General features: G+C 30.9%; 1 protein-coding gene across 1 annotated transcript in view; it reads right to left on the bottom strand.

Annotated features, from left to right (window-relative positions):
* Positions 1–1,734: 1,734 nt before the first annotated feature.
* Positions 1,735–22,023, bottom strand: part of Smp_175590 (tyrosine kinase) — a gene marked incomplete at its 3' end in the record, with an annotated part of 51,235 nt that continues 30,946 nt past the window's right edge. Inside the window, exons 10-13 of the mRNA XM_018793572.1 lie at positions 14,463–14,710; positions 12,235–12,360; positions 2,013–2,354; positions 1,735–1,797 (exon numbers count right to left, since the gene is read on the bottom strand). Of these exons, the coding sequence (XP_018648071.1) occupies positions 1,735–1,797; positions 2,013–2,354; positions 12,235–12,360; positions 14,463–14,710 (779 nt within the window). The remainder of the gene's footprint in view (positions 1,798–2,012; positions 2,355–12,234; positions 12,361–14,462; positions 14,711–22,023) is intronic.

The raw sequence follows: 22,023 nt of genomic DNA, 5'->3' as shown, positions 1-22,023 counted from the left end.
ATATATATATATATATATATATATATATATGTAAAGGTATGATGGAAATCTAGTTGAGAACAAATATTACCTCACCCCATTCGCCTTTTACTCAATGGGGAGTCTTACGTTATCGAAGCCTTTACACCTCCAGTTTTTAAAACGGAGTACAAAGGCTTTATCAGGTGACTGTCTAAGTAACGTTTGTTTATGAAACAAACAAATATGTAACTGACTCGATAGATCTCGTCAGTTTGAGAGTCTTCTGGTTTATATTTCTTGATCACAGATAACAAACGCGAACCACAAATACAGAGGTTACTGCCAAATATATAAAACTATTTAACGACTTATTGGTTCTTGTGGATAATCAACGGAAACTGTGACAGTCATTCTAAATGAATTAGTACCAAAACTAAGTTCAGCTTGCATCGAAGAAATTGATAGAAGTGTATAGTAGCTCGACAGCATTACAACATAGCAAGGACGACATCGTTAGTAATGTGATGTGTTCTCTTAAAACTATCTTTATTACCATTTTCGTGTGTTATTTAGTAACAGTTGAAGTGTATACCTCACAAGAATCTTTTTACTTCAAGACTGTTCTTCATTCAGAAGTAACGCTAACTAGGTATATTTTGTTTTCTTAGGTACATATAAATTTTCTATTCAACCTTTACTTGCCGATGTGGGCCTCGTGGATTTAGTAAGTAAAACTCACGTTGCTTTGGCTGTTGCATGAGGAATACGTATTTACGCAGTCGTACCTTTTCCACCAGTCAACTTAGTTACGAAGTCAATCCTGTTCGAAGAATTATTGATTCTAGGATTTCTACATATGCTTACTTGTTTAGGTAGTTAGAAGTTCGAAAAGCCCAAAGTCACTTAATTTGTCAATATTGATTGATTTCGAAATTCATTCTAGAAATAAAACTGGGAATAAACTAGTATGGCCGATGTAGTATTTCAAAAACCTCAGTTGAAAATTTTCCATGAAAAATTAACAGATGGACGAATCATTTTTTAGCAAATATAAAATTGACACATAAATCTGTAAATAACAGTCAACGTCAATGATTCAATAAAATAGACACTACATTTATTTCAATATAACACGTTTATCTTATTAAAATTGGAGTAGAAAACTGTAATATTTATAATAATAATAACTATAGTAATGATTAGTAGTACAAAATTGTATATGCTAATTTATTTAAAAATATGGTATTCATAAAAGCGATAATATAATTTTGCTTTAAAAAAAAACCCAGCTTGATCCCCCCCTCTCGCCAGTAAATGTTATCGGTATAACAAAAAAGTACATTGGAAAAAGTTTACATATAAAAAAGACAACTGGGAATAATTAATAATAATAATAATAGTAATAATAATAGATAATTATATCTAAAGATGAAAAGAGTCATCAGTTTTATACAAAATATGAATAGAAAAATATGTTGGCAAATATTTTGAGTCTATGGAAAAGTGTGATCATTTACATATGAGAAATAGAATAAATAAGAAGACATATACACATACATGACACAAGAACATATACAAATATATGGTGAAACAGATACACAATAAAAACATAGAAGGGGTACCAGATTATTTGCAATCATAGTAGCCTTACTAATAGTAGTCGTAATAAAAAGAATAGTAATAATGTTAACAATGGTAATGATAATAATAATGGTAATAATAGTAACTGTACATAAATTTATAATCTTATGGGATGAAATTTGGTTTTTTAGCCTAGTGTAAATACTGTCGCGGTTCCAAGTAATCTTCGTGCTTCAACATTAAATCAACGTATCCCTACGTATGAGATGGTAAAAAGAAAAAGAGAACAAATAAGCTGATAATCTCAATTTATAAATGAATGAGTGAATATACAGTAAAATGTACGCACAGTTCATCATCGAACCACACACCTAATTCTGAATGTTACCGCATATTAAGCAGAGTTATATTATACCTCCAAAGAAACATTTTCATTATAAAGTCAAATGGATTTGAAAAAATTAACTTACCTTTATTGAATCGTTGTTTTCCTTCAGGTCACCATAACTGGATTTTATTTCAGCAATTCGGTTACATATGTCATAAAATCTTGGTCGATTATCGGGATCTTGTGACCAGCACTCTAACATCAATTGGTAGATTGAATTAGTGGATAGGTATGGTCTAGTATTACGATTCCCATTATCTAACCAGTTGACTAGCTGTCCATTATCTAGTCCAGGATATGGTGAATTGCCCAAACTGAATAATTCCCACAATAGAATCCCGTAAGACCAAACATCACATTTTGAAGTATAACGTTTCGTCGTTGTCAAACACTCTGGTGCCATCCATCTTACTGCTAAGTATTCCTTTTATTTCAAGTATTTAAATATATAATGTGAAAATGATATCAGTTACAATCATATTCGAAGTAACGTAACAAAATATATTTCGAACATAAAAATGATACTTTAACAAATCGTAAAGTAAACACTTCAAATAGAACAGTCAAACAAATAACATTTATTCAGTAAAAATCAAAGAATAAGTATATTTAAGCTTGAATCAGTTATCAGTTGTGATGAATAAAAGATATAATAGGGTAATGTACAAAGTACTATGCTATAGATGCTTCTGTCAATGATTTTCCTCGTTGATATGAGAGAAAATATACATCAATTTTGATAAATTCCATTTGTTAAAATCAAAGTGGATAAATGATGAACTAATAAGTTCAAGTAACCAAATAAAAAATATCCACTGAATTAGGTCTAATAATTTACTGTAACATAAGTGATAACTAATTAATAGTCTATGAGCAGTGGATATAAGATAAACTTCAATCATAATACAGTTAACAACGTTAAAAAACAGGTAAGTAATAAATAAACAGTGAAAACATTTTACAAGTATCTGTAGTGTCTGGTAGTTATTAGAAACGCAAGAAATCTGGCTGTTGAGATATTGAAGAGAGTTTCTATGGTATAAAAATTTCAATGATCTAAACTGAAGTAGTACTGTCCAATTCAATTTAAATAGCATTTTAATTAGACGGAGAAAGGTAAGTAGACAGATGATCGAAATGAATTAAAACTCATTGATGACATTAATAGTGTGGAACACGTTACAAAGATCAAAGATTACATTTAGGAACTCTTATGAACTAAATATATGATCCACAACTTATTTTCTCTTTAAAAATTTAATGGTAGGCTAAAATAAAATCTTGTTTAGAAAAACTGTAAACGAAATTGTAGCAGTATATACTTTATCTACTCACCAGTAGTATAACAAAAATATTCAAAGTAACAATTACAAACAATAAAATCTACGATGTTTCCGTCGAGTATTCAGCGGGCTGATAAATATCAAATAATTTTGCCTGAAAATAATTTGTTCAACGGACTTTCCAATGATGAATAAATTGAAACATGGAAACAGCACAATGTTGGCTGTTTAGGAACATGTTTATCAAGAAAATCTACAAAGCTTTTCCTAAATAATATTAACAAAACCCCTATTATTAGTATGATTAATTACCACAGAACATTGACGATCTATTTAGGATGTGAACTGATGTAATTACTAAAATAAACGATAAAAATGGCAATGGAACGCAATCATTAGGGAAAAGCATATTTGACGAATGATCAAAAATGCAGTTATGTATGAGACTTGTTTTTTTCCTCTAAACATAAAATATTACTTCAGGATTAGTCTAAGCCAACTCAACTCATAATAGGGAGTCCTGTTTCATGGGATTACAGTGTGATCTTCAACAACACAGAATATTCGAAGATAGCATCATTCAATCACAACCTCCATCAAAGCATTCTTCACCTTGATTGGAAAAACCCAGTGCAAAATAGTGACGTTCCATTCAGGATACCAGAAAACACGCCAAATCTGTTGAACAGGTAGTGAATCTTAATCAGTCGGGGTAAATAAAACTTGTAATATCTGTTCACAACCATCCCTTACCCTAACTAGATGCATAGCGTTTGCTGGTATGGGAAGTAGTAGATTGGAGGAGGAGAACTAGGAATGACCAAACATAGTGAATGACTGTTGCAACGAACTATCTTGACATTTGTAGACTACCTAGTTGAGGTAATTGCTCACGAGTATTGCAATCAGTGATTAGAGACGTCGGTTGGCGTAGTTCAGAATCAGTCGCATGTGTTCAGGTGCATTCATCCTTTGTCTACCGTTCCTCAGATCTTTTATGATTTTGAATTATTTTACACTCGTTTTCGTTCCACAAACTCATTCTTCCTTCTCCAACCATGTTTCCTATGTGTAGTCGTCGTGTCGACTACAAGTGATAATGTAACTACGTTTATTAATCTGTAACTTATTTTGACAACTTCATCTGGTTATTGTGCATTGGTCTGGAAATGTGAATCGATTCATATAATATATGTTTGATTCTACGTTGCTTGTGACTGACTGAAATTAAATTTTTTTAAATAGCGCCATACATATTATTTATCATTTCTGACCAATATAGATTTTAGAACAATAACAGGTGTGTTACCAAGTAAGACTGTACGATATAGTCAAATTACTGAGAGAAGTTGAACTTTATTACATAAAAATATCACATGGTATGCAATGTTTAAAGAAAATGTTAACTCGATAGAATTTTGTAAATTATATATTTTCAAAAGATCAATATTTTTTATTCATATTATAAGCTTCCTAATATGTTATTATGATTACTTTATTTATTTGTTTACTTAGAGGTTTCTAAGCTTTCAATTTCCAATCATTACCACACAGAGTTAATTACTTTTTTTCTAATAGCCGTTCAATAATCAAGCAGTATTACAACTTAAAAATGATAAATTGGTAATGTTAATAGTATTTATATATTAGATAATACTGTCGTTAATTAAGACCTCTTTTGATCATGAATATAAATTAGCAAAGAAACAAAATATTATGCCATCCCTGAAATCAATGCGAATGGATAACCACAAAAACGTCAAAATTCTGTATCTGGGATACTCCAAAAGTGCTCATGAATTTCTCGAAGCATAATAATCAGATTACTTGGCAATCAATAAGCATTAGGCATAGACTCATTCTATGAACCTATAATTAAAGATGTCAATCAATCACAAGACCAAAGGTCAATGAGCATGGACAGTTCAGGTGAATACATCGAAGAATAGAGGTAACAAAATCTATGAAGACAGTCAGTCAAAAACGATACCATCAGAACGAATGGATATGACAATGTGGAATAACTAAGAAGCTCACTTTTACACAAGGTAGGCTCTGAAAATGTTGTCCAGAATAATAATCAAAGTTCCACAGTCAAACCATCTAACTCAAAGAATACAACACCTACGAAACCATCCATCTGAGCTGCGAATCTCCATTAGTTCAAACTTATAAATTATACAGTCTAGTGTACAAAACATGACAGGTGACTTATACATGTAAGTTGACGTAGAATATGCAACACCATAGAATAATTAAAAAAAGAACAGAAGGGAAAAATAAATCCATCCTACTGAAATTTACTTTGAGTTATGACATTAGAATTAATTGTTTCAGTTACCTTTGACTATCCGGAGACAAAGAATATTTATAAAGATTAAGAGAGTTAGTGGATGAAATTAACTTCCTATAGATATGTGATATGAAAGTGTGTTCTATTAGTTGTCTTCCTATTTATACTAAACAATAATTAGCACATAAAAACAAAAACAAATTGATGACTTTGACCAAAATTACTCAAAAAAAATCGATTACATAATTCAGCACATTAAAATCGAAAAGTTCTGAAACGGTATATCTATTTTTTTGTACAAAAATGCTTAAGTGTGGCCAAAAACAGGTATTTTGTAGGACTAATACTGACGTAAAATGGAATGTTAAATTGTGTCAGAAAGTTTTGAGTACTTAAAAATGTTGAATATTCTCTTTTATGATATTTTGCAAACAAAAAAGGATATAGAATTCAGCGGTCTGTATTAAACTAGCTGAGAGATAACAACTCTAGGAGCAAGTCTACAAATCAGTAAACACCCTATTATTATATCATTATTAGTTAAAAATTCGAGTCAAAATATGGATATCAACACAGAGATACAGGTATATCCAGATGACAAATCCTAAATAGGATGAAATGCATGTCTTAGATTCTATTGTTAGCTACAATTAATTTATTATATAGTACTCTATTGTTGATAAATGCTTCACTATTCAACTAAACAAGAATATGTATTGAAAAAAATACATACTATGTAGCTCACTTGAGATTTTTATTTTAAATGCATACTTCATTATAAATACCGGGGTATCCAAAGGTTATTCATCATCATGTTATGATAATAGTTATATATATATATTAAACGTACTTTTTCTTATAATTTCTTATTACTTAAGTTAATGCTAAAGTATCTACTCATAAACTTTGACAAAGGGTTGTTGTTTTGTTTTTTTTCTTTAAAAAAACACAAAACAAATTAACGACATATGACAAAAACATTGAAATTTAATATATTTCACACAATGAAAACATTGGAAAACATGAAGATAGAATGATAAAGAATGAATTGACGAATAAATTCAATATAAATTATTACTTCATGTTTAACACTCAAGTGTTTATTAGTTTTAATAAGAATAAGAAAGTGAATTAGCCAATTATATCAGGTTAATTTAATTCATTCAAATATTGATCATATTCTATGTTGCCATGTGATCTATACATAAAATGATGATGATGGGTGATGTATGAAAGGTCGAGACAAAATTCAAGGACTTAAACACCCACTTTTGAAATATAAATAAATAGATTTTATGAGAAAAAGAAAAAAATGGAAATCCGAAACATGTATAAGTATAATCAGAAGGGGGTTTTGTGGAGATTTTAGTAATTTTATATAATTCACTGCTGAGGAGTCCCACAATAGGACGAAACGGCCGTCCAGTGCTTCCAGGTTTTTACATGGTGGTCTAGCTTCAATTAACTCATGATCTCAATTATGTATAAGCGTAGTTATAATTGAGTATTTAAAAAAAAAAAAAACAAACGACAACGTTTAAGAGTAAGACATTCTCTCAAATGAGAGCGTAATTTAAATTATGTTAATTATGTATTCGTGTTTGCTAAAGAGATAATTGAGAATTTATGATAGAAAAAGATTTAATGGTTCAATCAGAAATTTTCATAAAATTAAATTAAGATATTTTTTAGACATTATAGGATCCTATCGAATATTTATTAAAGTTCTATAAAAATGAACACAAAATACTACCAATTATCGAGAGGTGCAAATGAATGAATGATTTAAAATACTGAACTTTTTAATACTTTTAAATGTCAAAGATGTTCGTTCATATGAGAAATTGGATGAAAAGTGATCTACTCATTAGAACGTTTATCTGAAAGTGGAGACTATGCTGTTTTGGTTGTTAAAGTAAACAAACTAAGGGGGTTTTATTTAAAATAAAAAATATCATGAACACCTTGAGAAATATTTAGAAAACCCTGATAAACACTAAACAACGTATAGATCAACGGTCAATACTTTTAGGCAATATTATTGTAACTTTTCCATTACTCAACCTGCATCAGATGTCATCACCAGTGTAATGTCGTTTTGCATGAGTAAACCGTTCATATTGGTGCATATAGATAACCTCGTCGACTTAATTCATTTTTGTTGTTCTCTAAGAATCTAGTCTTAGTTAACAGTTAGAAATCTGAACCATTAGAGGTTAACTAGCTGAATTGAGGGTAATATGATCTGTGAAAGCCTGATGATTCTGCTCTCACATCATGAGTGTATATTCCTGAGTCTTAATGTTACGTCCTTGATCTGTCTACCCACTTTCGTGCCGAGGATAACTTGTCTAATGTAGATTAAGACCTTGACGCGATAGACTGACTGGCTCAACCTTGAGGCTAGTATGCGTGAGTTCGAAGTGTGGGGTAGATGGACGAAAACTATTCTTTCCCTGATTGGCTGACAAGCACGCGAGAGAGAGAAGACAAGACAACTGGAACACTATTCGCTTTATTCCGAATTTAAAGCAATTAGTCCCTTTGATAAATTTCGATAATATGATGAGAATTCCCGATCTGGTACCCGAATTCAGATTAGTGTAAAAAGATACATGAATAAATAGATTACTATCCTGACCACAACGTATAATAATTAGGAAAATACAATTATGCCCAAAACTGTGGGATTAGAGTAGAAAATAGAGTACAAAAGGTTGCGTCTAAATTACAATAGCTTTAGAACAGAAAGGGCTATGGAAGTGAATCATACATCAAACGAAAGCTTATGATCTGTAGAATAGACTAGGGGCAAAAGTAAATGCTACAGTCATACAAGCTTTAAATTAGATGAAATAACGTCCCCAAAAATAGCTTCCGTAGTTTGTTAAGGCTTCTTGTTTCGCTGTTCACATCACTTAAACTAAGACGAAACAACTGTTCAGATAAATTAAGTTCATAAGTTGAACTGTCTTTAAAATGACTAATCCTTGAATACCTCTCATCATTCAAATAATTCTATGTTATTAACCGTCCAATTATACAACAGTCACTATAGAACCATATTAATTTACCAATTATCATTAAACAAAACCACTTATTTATAGGCCTCAACATTATAGTCTTAGTTTTTATATCACAGTAACAATAATACATACAATTTAACTTTAATACTAATTGGTCATTTAGACAAATAAATAAATACAATACTTCAATTATCGTTAACTTATTGTCTGTTTATAATACAAAAAAAGTTAATTAATTAGTTTCATTTAATATTGTACTGCTTGGTAATAAATGTTAATTACTACGTCAATTTTTCTGTTCATACAAACAAAATAAATAATCATTAATTGATTTTTTTTAATGATAATAGTTATTACTAACTCATTCATCTAACTTATCTTTTAATTAACCAAAGAATAAGAGTAATAATTCATTTGTTTACTTGTTCTTTTTACAAAGAAATAAAAGCAAGAAAAAACACAGTTGTAATTAAGACAAAACTAGAAACAAGAAATAGTTGAATGAACAATTTAGTTTTTAATATTTTCATAGTTGAAATCATGAGTCAATTGAAGCTAGACCACCATGGGAAACCTGGAAACACTGGACGGCCGTTTCGTCCCACTATGGGACCCCTCAGCAGTGCGCATCCACGATCCCGCACCCGCAGGATCCGAACCCAGGACCTACCAGCTTCGCGCCGGAGCACCTAACCGATAGACCACTGAGCCTTCATCATTTAGCTCTACTACTTCAGTTACAAATTCATGATTATCATATTGGATTAGCCTAAATTAGCGTTCGTGAATAAATGAGAAAGATTTTTAAAAAAATGAGATTATCAAGTTTTATAGCTTAATGGATAGCTCTAGGCTAGGATGATAACAGCTAGTTATTTTTTTTCCGGTTTTTAATGGTTGTCCAACCAAGATCAGTTCCTGATGTGAATTAAACTGTTATGTATTAAAACAATGGATCGGATAATAAGAGTTCATAGTCAGTCAATATCAGGTGATCCAATTGTTGGCCATATTAAATAGAGAATCTGACTAAACCTCTTTGGATATGCAAATTAAAGTTTTTTTTGAAGTTGTTCTTGTTAGCTTCATTTATGCAGTGGAAAAATAATCTTGTTTCTTTGGGTAGATTATTCAGGACATGATATAAGGCAGGAAAGGCTTCGTCTATTATGGTTTACGGTTGACCATCTCCGAGGTAAGAAAGAATGACGGTTTTGATAAATTTAATGACTTCTTTTCAAAAGCTTTTTGAGCACGAGAAATGTAGCTAGCTCCACAGACCCAGTTAAACTGGCAGTATATGAGCACAGAACAACCTATCGTCGGTAACATATCCTTAGTTCGTAAGCAAGTACTGGTTTAGTTGCTGAGGTAACATGCAATTATTCTCAGAATATAATACTTTGATTCTATAGCTTAGATGTTTAGTCAAAATTATTTTGTAACCACGATGTGTAAAACTATAGAAATCGATATATTGACCAGTTCATAAATTCTTTCTAAATAATTTCTTATTTATGGACTCATCTCTCCAACTAAAAAGTAGGATATCCACAAAAGATATACTACTTTCATGTCATACTTCATATGTGTATTTAGGAACAGGATGAGTGTTAATCAAATCATTTAACAGTTCTTATACATTAACACTATTGTCGTACAACTATTGTGATTCCATATATTTGTGTAAAAACATTGTTAGACGCAAAATTAGTGTTCATCGTGCATTTGAGTAATAGTTCTTTCGTTTTATTTATAAGTTTTCGTATACCTATCATTCTTTCTAACAGCTGTTTTGAAATGCAATCGACAGTTTCTATTTGTAGAATATTCCCAAATAAGGATGCTATGCCTAAACAAAATAGTTTTATCTGTTATGTTCACACGTTTTATTCACGTCTACAAACTTAAATACATACTTTAAAAAGTATTTAACATTTTTGGTAAGATGATTCTAATATATTAGTTGAATTCATTAGTCAATTGAAGCTAGACCGCCATAGAAAGCTCGGAAGCACTGGACGGCCGTTCCGTCCTATTGTGGGACTCCTCAGAAGTGCACATCCACGGTCCCGCACCGCAGGATTCGAACTCAGGACCTATCGGTCTCGCGTTTGAACGCTTAACCTCTACACCACTGAGTCGGCATGGTGGTCTAGCTTCAAGTGACTCATGAATTCAACTAATAAATTACTAAAATCTCCACAAAACCCTCTTATGATAATAAATCTAATCGGTTTACTGGGTGCTATGATGAGTTTATAAAGCCAGGCGTAATAGTATCTCTAGTTTGTGAACTTTTGATAATTCATAAAGCCAAAAAGCATCAGTTCCATAAGATCTAAATATATCGTAAGTACCCGTTAAAATATGTCTTTCCCGCTTTGATTATTTTGTTATCATAACTTCCTGTCTTTTCCATTGAAAGTCTTAAGATACATATAATTTTTCACATTAGGTTTAGTCAATCAGCAAACTGTAAATATCATATATAAAATTAGAACCAGACAGTTTTAATAAAGATGATAGCGTAATAAAAAACCAACATAAAATGTTTTTGTCTTGATTTCCTGATTAAAATACATATTAACTGACTTTCTGAAAAGATTAATACCAGGCTAAAAAGATATAAACTAGGAGATTATATATATATATATATACATATATATATATATATTAGATTGTAACCAGTGACTTATTGAGTTATGATCATCATATCAAATGATTCATAATAATCAAAAACAAGAGGCTAATGTGATTTCATGCTACGAAAAAATCTTGTACTTGTGTCACGAGATCTGAAGATTGCTCGTTTTAATCACCTGTAGAGTTGTAAGTGGATAATGTTGAAGAGTTACACCAAAAAACTATGACAATCAAAAACACTGGATATTTATGTTTATAACTACCGTCATCATGGTAGGTAAACTATCTGATTACATGGTAAGCAGAGATGGATAGTGGCTAGCAGTGGAATCCAGGACGCGCGTTTCGTCCTATTTGATTACACTTTGTTGGATAATCATGTTAAAAATCATTCGCCAATTTAATATTGTCAAAAGAAAAGTATGAACCTAGTAACATCAAATCACCATTTCTTATATTTATAAACATCTTGAAATACCAAAAACAATCAATAAATGTATACCAGCATAGGATTTTTTGATAATGACACAAATTTTTTGGATAATTACAATATTAAAATCAAGCCTAGATAAGTGGATTCATCATTCAAGCAGTCTAGTATGTATGACCATTTCATCTTCTGTTCAATAAAACAATAGTACTTTTAAAGTCAATCATCGTCGACTACTTTATGATACATAAAATCTGTTGAACTGGTTTAAGTTATTGGAATGTATTCTAAAAATATTTACACGTAGGTTTCATGAGCATGCAAAGAATACTTAGTACAAATGCTTCTATATTTAATCTTAAACTCAAGAATATTAGAGACAACAAAAGGAAAAAAATATTTTATGCAATGATCATTCTTTAGGTAAAATCTTTAGGTAGACAAATAATCTCTATTCATTACGAAGATCAATAAAGCTGAAACAACAAAAGAATGGACTTAAAGATCAATGAGTATCTAGTGTCATTATACTACAAGTTATAACTTCATATAACACCAATGTACTGGAAAGCTATACATCATTGAAAACAAGCAATACAATAGTGACAAATAATCAATAAATTTACTTTATCCATTTCCATGTATCCATTATTTGATTCCTCTTGGGTACATGCATAACCGAAATCGCATAATTTTGCAACAAATCCTTCTGTAACTACAACATTTCTTGCTGCAACATCTCGATGAAACAGCTGAAAATGATACATACAAAATTTATTTTGAATATTATAAAAGCTGTCCAAACACGTTGATAACAATCAAAATTTCCGAGGTATTGGGTCTAACAAACTGTTATTTTACCCACTCTTGTTTATTTGGAACATGGAATGGTGAGAAATCACCACCAAATGACGAAAAAACATAGTTACCATCGAGATAAATCTAGCGCATCATGCACAGTGTAACTAAGCTGAATAACTGACATAAATCAATGACTTTGTTTATCTTAAAAGTGTAATAATTAATTTCAAAAAAAAGAAACTAATTAATTACTGTTTACAGTATTGTATTATACAATCTAATAGGGTTTTTTTACTTTTACTGATGTGACCGATTTGACATTCAATAAAATGTACCGTAAAAATTAACTGAGGAGAATAAAACAAATTACAGTAGGGCGCGACATTTATAACCAACTTCTACTCAAGTTATATATTAATGGTTGGATTGACATAAAAATCTTAACCAGTTAAAGCAAAAGAGAATAATAATGTACAATTCAAACATTAAAAAACTTGATATCATGAAGTTATCATGACAAGTAATTTTATGAATTCCTCTTAACCATCATCGAAAAAGATAATTGATCAGGTTTTTTTAATGACTTCAATTTCTTTCTTACAGAGAAGAATTAGCATTTACAACACTAGGTATTATCATCCTACTATTGAAAAATAAAAAAAATATTTAATTTTACCGTCCTCAATGTTAAAAAAAGACAATATAGCTAAAAATAAAATCTGGTTGATGAGCCATTTATAGGTTACTGTCGTACTTAATAACCGTACACTTTAGTTTATATACCCATTAGAGTTGTTTACATGACGTATAACAAAATTAAGTTTGTAATTATTCTGTTATTTTTAACATTTTCCAATCGAACATAATGTTAACACAGTCCCATCATAATATATGAAATTTATGTAACTCAGTAACGTGTATCAGACGTAGCGGCTCGGCTCTAAGCTACAGATTTTATGATACTGTGTCCAACTTCCTGAATCAAAATAAGCTAAGATGATTCAATCTGATGATATAGTGGTTAAAAGTTGAGTACCTTGATTACTTAAATAACAGGCCCTTATTACCTGCTATGTGATAACTTCACAAGATAAGGGAAGTACCATTCAAGTTGTAAACAGCCTGCTTGATGTATCAAGTTCATTTGAAAACCATTTTCTTGAATGAGGTTTAGATCTCGTTCAACCTCGTTTGTTTCGACACACGAGTAGTGTCGATAGTCCTCTCACATAGATTGTGGCCGAAGAGGTCGAATAAATTAAGATGTTGATATTTTCATCTACGATTAACATTTATTCTTTTGAAAATTTCTAATGCTGAATAAGCGAATAAGCTTTATGGTTAAAATTATTAGAATACTTTTTAGCATTGCAACACTGATAGTGGTTTTATATTTTTTCATTCCTTTTTACCGAATTAGGAATTGAATTCAATCATCACAGACGAACAGTGAAAATCCAGATCTCAGAATAAATTAAACTATTTATGATGGTCTGAGAACCTGAGTCAATAAGTCCACAGTCCAATCAAAGGTGTTAAAAGTTGGATCTCAAGATCTGATCTCTAAAATGAATATTTCTACAATCTTTAATCAAAATTTCAACTAATAATGAGCATGAAATTACGGAATAGTTTTATTAACTAGTAGTTTTAATAAATTGACTGTTTCGACAGCAAAAAGAAAAACATACAAACAACAAATTGATTGACTTTTACACCAAGAATGTCACAAAAATGTTGCTGTTTAAACATTCTTTTTCTATACCTTCATGATTTTTACTCCATATATTTTGTTGTATATGTTCCTCGTAAATATGCTTTTTTAACATTCAGTAATAATAACGGATAGACTATTACTGTTATTACATTTTAATACTATCTCGTCAAAAGAACCAACTTATGACCTGCTCAGTGTTGAAGTTCTGATAAAGATGAAAAGCAAAAAACTGACTGAAATACTAAATTTCTATGAAAGGTATGGAACAATCAGTAATTAAATTATTATTAGTATTAAAAGCAACATTAATCGACAGTCCATATCATTCAAACTTACAGATAATGTCTCAAAATACAATAAAGCATCGGCAATATCCAATGCAAATTTTAACAATTCTACTCTTTGTTGTCTAATTGCATCATCAGATAAAATTTCTTTTAAATCGTTTGAATTTGTTACGACTACATATGATGAATTGATTGTTCGTTCATCTGCCCAGAAATTGATTCCAGGTGGTCGACGACTTCGTAGAAAATCTCGTAAATTACCATGAATAGCTAACTCAAGAAGAATGTATGGATGATCTGAAGATGAATAAAATAGCGCTTAATTAAATAGTTTCAGAACCAAATTTTAATTAATAGACATTAATACTAATTTTAGTATGATCATCCTCTTCATACTATGATAGCTTGACATTACTATTTACGGTGATATCTCCATAATGAATGCTGAAATATCAAGGTAAATAAAAATAAATATACACGACATAACAAGCTTAATTAGTAGTTTATGTTCTCAGTTCGACAATGTCAACTTTAAGACAACAGTCAAAAGTACTAAGAATTATAAACACATGAGAGGTCCGATAAAAATTTGATTTGATTTTTATATTATTATCAAATAGTCATCAAATGATCAAATAAATAGACTATTTATTCAAAATTATATATAATGATATGGGTTTACAATAAATAGCGGTAACATAAATATGGCTGTAGGCGGAAAAGAGGAGGGCCAAAGAACACATTACGTCGGGAAATAGAAGCAGATGTGAAAAGGATGAATAACAACTGAAAAAAACTGGAAAGGATTGCTTAGGACAAAGTTGGATGGAGAATGCTGGTGTGCGGCCTATGCTCCTCCATAAGGGGTAACAGGCGAAAGTAAGTAAGTAAGTAAGTAAGGCTTTACATGAAAAACTAGTTTAGTACAGTCTCAAACTTGTCATATGAGCATAATATGATTGATGAGTTGAAACTTCATATATTCCTCAATTTGTAAAATAAAATTTTTATTACATGTAACAGACAATACCATAAGGTAGCTGGATCGTAGCTTTAAAAACAAGTAAACGAAAGCAGTGAATATACATGTTAGATTCAGAAAAAGCTTTGATAACAGTTTAACTTATAAATCTTTAAGTAGGATAAAATTTTAATTGCGGTTAAATAATTCCCCAAGAAATATGATAAAATGCTATAATTTTTGATCGTCTCTTATATATACAGAAAACTGGTCACATCCTATGTTGACACATATGCTGAGAACGTTTTGATTGAACACACACTGAGAGTAAATTCGTGATTCAGATGATGATGATGATATATCAGAAAAAACAAATCACTGAACCTAGAGTTCTAGATATTTAAGGACTTGGGTTTTAACTACTGGCTTTCATTCTAACTTGAAACATTTAATAATATGACTGGTCATTGCACATAGATACCGATGAAGAGAACTAATGCAGCGTCTCAGAAAATACTTAAGACTACAAGCTGGTACATGTGATTTACTGGGTCTAAAGAAAATATGATGATGATTAGACTTAAAAGAAAATTAGGGGTAACGAGAATTGAAAACTGATGACTAAGAAATAGAGATGCTCTGTTGTATTGTGTTAATTTACAAATATGGCAGAGTCGTTAAACATCGCAAAATTATTCTCTGTTATCATACAAATGAGAAATATTGAACTGATTGAAATTATTCGTCTGAAATTATTGGTATTCAAGATAAGAAGTTATAAAACACATTATTGAGTATGACCAACACTACTAAAACATTAGGCTAATTTTTCGAATAGTATAGGATAATCATTAACAACTACATTTTAGATAATAAGGAGTGACCAGGTGAAAATTAATTAACGAATTTCATCCAATTATTTACGGAATTTAAGATGTACCAATACATAAAACATATACTAAAACATGTAAGCAAAAACCGTTAGTCAGTCGGTCATAAAAAACAGAATCAAACATATATTATATGGATCGATTCACGTTTCCAGACCAATGCACAATAACCAGATGAAGTTGTCAAAATAAGTTACAGATTAATAAACGTAGTTACATTATCACTTGTAGTCGACACGACGACTACACATAGGAAACATGGTTGGAGAAGGAAGAATGAGTTTGTGGAACGAAAACGAGTGTAAAATAATTCAAAATCATAAAAGATCTGAGGAACGGTAGACAAAGGATGAATGCACCTGAACACATGCGACTGATTCTGAACTACGCCAACCGACGTCTCTAATCACTGATTGCAATACTCGTGAGCAATTACCTCAACTAGGTAGTCTACAAATGTCAAGATAGTTCGTTGCAACAGTCATTCACTATGTTTGGTCATTCCTAGTTCTCCTCCTCCAATCTACTACTTCCCATACCAGCAAACGCTATGCATCTAGTTAGGGTAAGGGATGGTTGTGAACAGATATTACAAGTTTTATTTACCCCGACTGATTAAGATTCACTACCTGTTCAACAGATTTGGCGTGTTTTCTGGTATCCTGAATGGAACGTCACTATTTTGCACTGGGTTTTTCCAATCAAGGTGAAGAATGCTTTGATGGAGGTTGTGATTGAATGATGCTATCTTCGAATATTCTGTGTTGTTGAAGATCACACTGTAATCCCATGAAGTCGAACTGAGTGAACTGACAGCAGTATACTCGTCCTTTAATCTGGAGATGGAAATATCGTCTACACTATAGATATTGCAAGAGGTAAAAAGCCAACTGATGTTTTCGAATCCTTATCGAGGCTCGATGAGACACAACAAGTTCAAAGCTGAAAAGATATTCACAGTAGATGAAGAGGTTGATGAATTTTACAAATTCGCTCCCTATAATAAATCGAGTTGGCTTAGATCAATCCTGAAGTAATATTTTATGTTTAGAGGAAGAGAACATATCTCATACATAACTGCATTCTCATTCATGGCAATCTTCTTTGTCAGATCGCTAGCCGAATAGAACTATGCCATTTTCATAGTCAAGGTCAATGAGTAAAACTCTTTGTAAGCAAACAATCCATGGAAAATCAGACGGCGAAAGCGGTAAAAAATGTCTACGATAAAGTTACATAAAAAGAAGGGAAAAGTAAGATGAAAGATCTTTCTGTTATTCACTTTGTTTCGTCATCATTCAAAATATTTTTAATTAAGCATTAAATAGCAATGCCAAAAACGGTGATAAATAAAAATATTGAATGATATCAAATGTAGAGGATAATAGGACGATCTTTCTGTTTATTTTATCAACAAAAAGATTACAATAGCTGAGCAAAACACTTTATCTTTTATATAATAAAGTGTACGAGGTAAGTGAGTGTACGTACATACAATTAAAGGATTGATTTCCTGACCTTATGTACCATTTTTTCCTAAGTTTGAAGTCAGCATGTATAGAGGAAGTTATACATCGAACGTAGTTCTTCTGAAATAAGGTATATATATATGTATAAACTGAAGAAAACAGGTTTTATACATGTTAGTAATTTGATATTTGCTTTACATATTCATTCTATAACTTATTACAACGACGACAAGAAAGAAATAATATGATGGAGGTACAGAGTCAAGATATGAATTCAATAAAAAAAATATTTGATAAAGTGAAAAAAATCTAGTCAACAGACTAAGAAACACAGGTCCAGGGTACGTATATGTATCACGTGTATTTAGACAATGATACCACAATTAAACTCGTTAGACATGTTAACACTTGATAGATAATATGATGGTCTGCTTTGGGTGAAGGTCACTGCAAATATATACATATATAAATTATGATGTCTTGAATAAATACAGTGTAATTTTTCAGCCTGATTATCTCGTCAATGTGTATTGCGGTATACAACAGAAATTCTGGTGATCTATAACATCCATTGAATTTCGATGATGACTAAGTAGGGTATTTTTTTTTCCACAAAAATAGCTATAGCCTTTCTTTAAACAATAAGACAGGTTAATTCCGTTAAAGCTTATAACACGATCAGGCTTAGTGGCTTCGCTTCGCTAATCAATCACCCTGATAACCGTTATTATACAAATCGCAATGATGTTTGGGTTCAGAAGGCAATAAGTAGTGGAGACTACAGTTTATTAGTGGATAGCACAGATAACAAAGTTACAAGCACATCGAGCGAATTTGAGCAGAGAGCTTAATGTGTGTGAAAAAGAGTGAGTGAGAGTGAATACAAAGATGAATTTATAGTCAAATCGAATCAAGACACAGCTAAGCAAAGCAAATGCTATCAATAGGATCCGAGCCCATGTACATGGGAAAGAGAATGACTCATCGAGCAGTATTTAAGCGATCAACATTTAAGCTAGAGAGAGATATATGCGTAGGCTGTTATATGTGATCAAATATAAACGTTTATACAGGCATGATAGTGACCATACTAATACAAAGAAATGTGCGAATCGTCACTGTTCGGATAACATTGTCTGCTGAATAAGTTAATAAAAGGGCTTAACAAAAATTAACCAGTAATCAACCCGGAATTCGGATTAAATCCGAGGTATCCCAACTAAATGATTCAACAAGATAAAGATCCCTCAAAGATGATTACGTGTCTACGATTCTTTCGTACTGACTATATTCAACAATCTCATTACATTGCAGAATTAATTCCCTTGAATTTTGATTTGTAAGTGCAAAGCTGAGTGTATGATAAACGAATGAAGTGTGATATGCGAACCATATTGCCATTAATCAAGGAAACTAACAAAATAACAGTAAGAGCATGTAACTATTTCGACCGCAATGAAATGAATGGGACAATTTATTTTCCTAGTACCCTAATTAGAAGACCTGACTTTCAAGTTATCATTATGAATTTCCAACTCTAGACATGTTAACACCGTCATATAGCTTACATTTTAAATAGGGCATATATATATATATATATATATGACTGAAAGTCTACGTAAGAATCTGCATTATTTAGTCACGTATCATTGAAATAGATAGATTATTGAGATAGTCAGTTCTCTATAAAAACATTATCAAAGTTATCGTGATGTCGTTTATTTTTCATAGATGTCAACCGAAGATTTTACCAGCACTGAGTTTAAAGATTTTTGACCATTAATCTCCAAATGTTAGAAAAATTCAGGTCATTTTTACGGATGCCGTAATGCAAAAGCTATACGCTTAAGTGATCTACAGTGACGAGCTTAATAAGTGTGTTCGTCAAAATCTGACTTGTCTCTATAATTTAGTCAAGACTATTGAGAACATAGAAATGTTTCTATGTCTATTGATCAAGGTATTCAGTGCTAGAAGTACTTCTTGATATCAGAGTGTCCAGAAATCGACTGAATAGAGAATAGTTTACAACGACAGGAATAAGTGAAAGGCTTTAAGGGTTTTCTGACATTTGCGTCTATCCTTGATAAATCAATTGTAATCTGATACATCATGTTAACATAATTAGCTCTTATCCTCTAACAACTTGTCAAATGAGAGATTATTGATCCATTGAAAAAATTTCCATTTCAACAAGGTTTAATTGTAGTAGCATTTAATCAGGCAATCGTTTTATTGTGACAAATGTATGAGGTACACTTCCAACTACAGTGTGTGGAAGCTTGGATTATTTAATGAGTCGTGTAAAATCATATATATAATTGCTTACATAAGTAAACTGTTCAGTGAGTAATTATACTCCAGGGTTCATAATTAGTCAGTCAGTCAGCTACAACGTAGGACCAGGCACATATATGCATCGGTCCAAGTTGCCATACCTCATTAGCACAACAAGATGAACACCGAATTCATAGATGTAGTTAATTTAATGATTGTATTATAATAAAAGAAAGATTGTATATAAGGATATAGTACAGAAAGAAAGAAGGGTAGGTTCATAGCAGCATACATGTTTAAAAATTGAAATGAACGAGATGTTTGTACGTTTCCAAGTTTAATCTAAGCAAAAAAATGAATGTATTTTTTCTAATTTCCGTGTCATCGTCATTTTGTTAATGGATATTGAATAGAGACAGTGCTTTAAAAACCTTCGCAAGTGGGCAAAACTTTATGTTTAAAACCTAAATTTCTTTTTTATGTAATCTGATGTACATAACAAAACTTATTTGGTTTTGATCGAACTTGATTAAAGATCTCTTTCATGGTTTATTTTTTAGAAAATTGGTATTATCTATGTATTATTTGCAAAGTGGATTGAAAATATTCTTACTAGTATTTGTTTTAAATATGGATATTTCTTCTTCGAAATACTCGGGGAAAGTATAAAAGAAAACACACTTCAAAGAAATCACTGATTCAATCAGTAAATCCTTGCATCAATGTTCTAATGTCATCAGTAAAAATTGTTGAAATTTAGTTATTTTTTCTTGAATCCTCTTGTGTATCTTTCATCTTAGTTTTTGTATTACAGATTGATGCCTCTTAATTTAAGTGACCAATTTAAACAAACATATGTGACAGTTCAAAGGATCACATTGTTTTCTTTTAAATTATCCTCACACAATCAGTTAAAATATACTGCAAAAAAAACAACCTAGAAACAAACATTACATCATTTAACGGAATTAGAAAACTAAAAAGAGAAACTTATTATTTATTCAATCAGTTGATAGACAGTTGTTTTAATACGTAAATATAAAATTGAATAGAAAAGAAAGGACATTAATTATTCACACTGTTAATAGTGAAGAAGAATTTTTCCAATAATAACAATAATAATTACTACTATAACTAAGACGATAGATTACAAAAATAAAAACCCCCGTGTGTTGTGTATTGAAAGAAAAAAAGATTATTAGATTAATTATCACGTAGAACCGTATAGTGCATGACATTTTACTTAATTTTTGATGCTAAACATACATATAATATTGAGCAGAGTTAGTCATTAAATTTTAGTTTTCTCGCTTAAGGAATTGGTATTGATTACCCTTATTTTTACATGTAATGTGTATGGAAACTATGCTATGCTTTGTTATATATATATGGATTTAAAGAGAACAGGATTGCAATAATGTCTCGTCTCTTTGAATACGACTGTAATTGTTCCTTTCTTTTAAGAAAAGGGGAAAAATCAACTGAAAAACTTCATTTATATTATGGAAGCTGTTTGACACTGGAAATGCCAGTAAAGTGTACAGTTGCTTAGTTCATTCTAAAGAAAACTATTTTCTTTTGACTAATGCATTATTCTTTACGTTAAATTGGAACTATCGCATACAACGACATATTTACTACAAATTGAAAATTTTGGTCATACGAATAATAATAATAATAATGACAAAACTTAGAGCCTGTCAACCTCTACAATAAGTTGATGAACTTATAAACTCTAACTAAAAAAATACTATTGATATGGTATATAATTCCCATTTAAACATTAAAATGAAAACACGGAGTTCAGCGAAGGGATCTCTTTTCAACGAATTTATTATCAAGCTGTACAGTCGTATATATATGAAAATGTTTTATTAAAGTACTAATTCCGTGAGGAAATGTGAACACTAATAACCAAGATTATAATAAGATCAGATCATCTTATTTATTTTACACCTCTATGACCTTTAATTATTATATCCAAAACATTTTATTCATTCTAATCATCTTGGG

Source organism: Schistosoma mansoni, chromosome 1 (genome assembly GCF_000237925.1).
Source record: "Schistosoma mansoni strain Puerto Rico chromosome 1, complete genome".
NCBI lineage: Eukaryota > Metazoa > Platyhelminthes > Trematoda > Strigeidida > Schistosomatidae > Schistosoma > Schistosoma mansoni.
The sequence above is the reverse complement of the archived record's forward strand: the minus strand, read 5'-3'. Positions and strand labels throughout refer to the sequence as shown.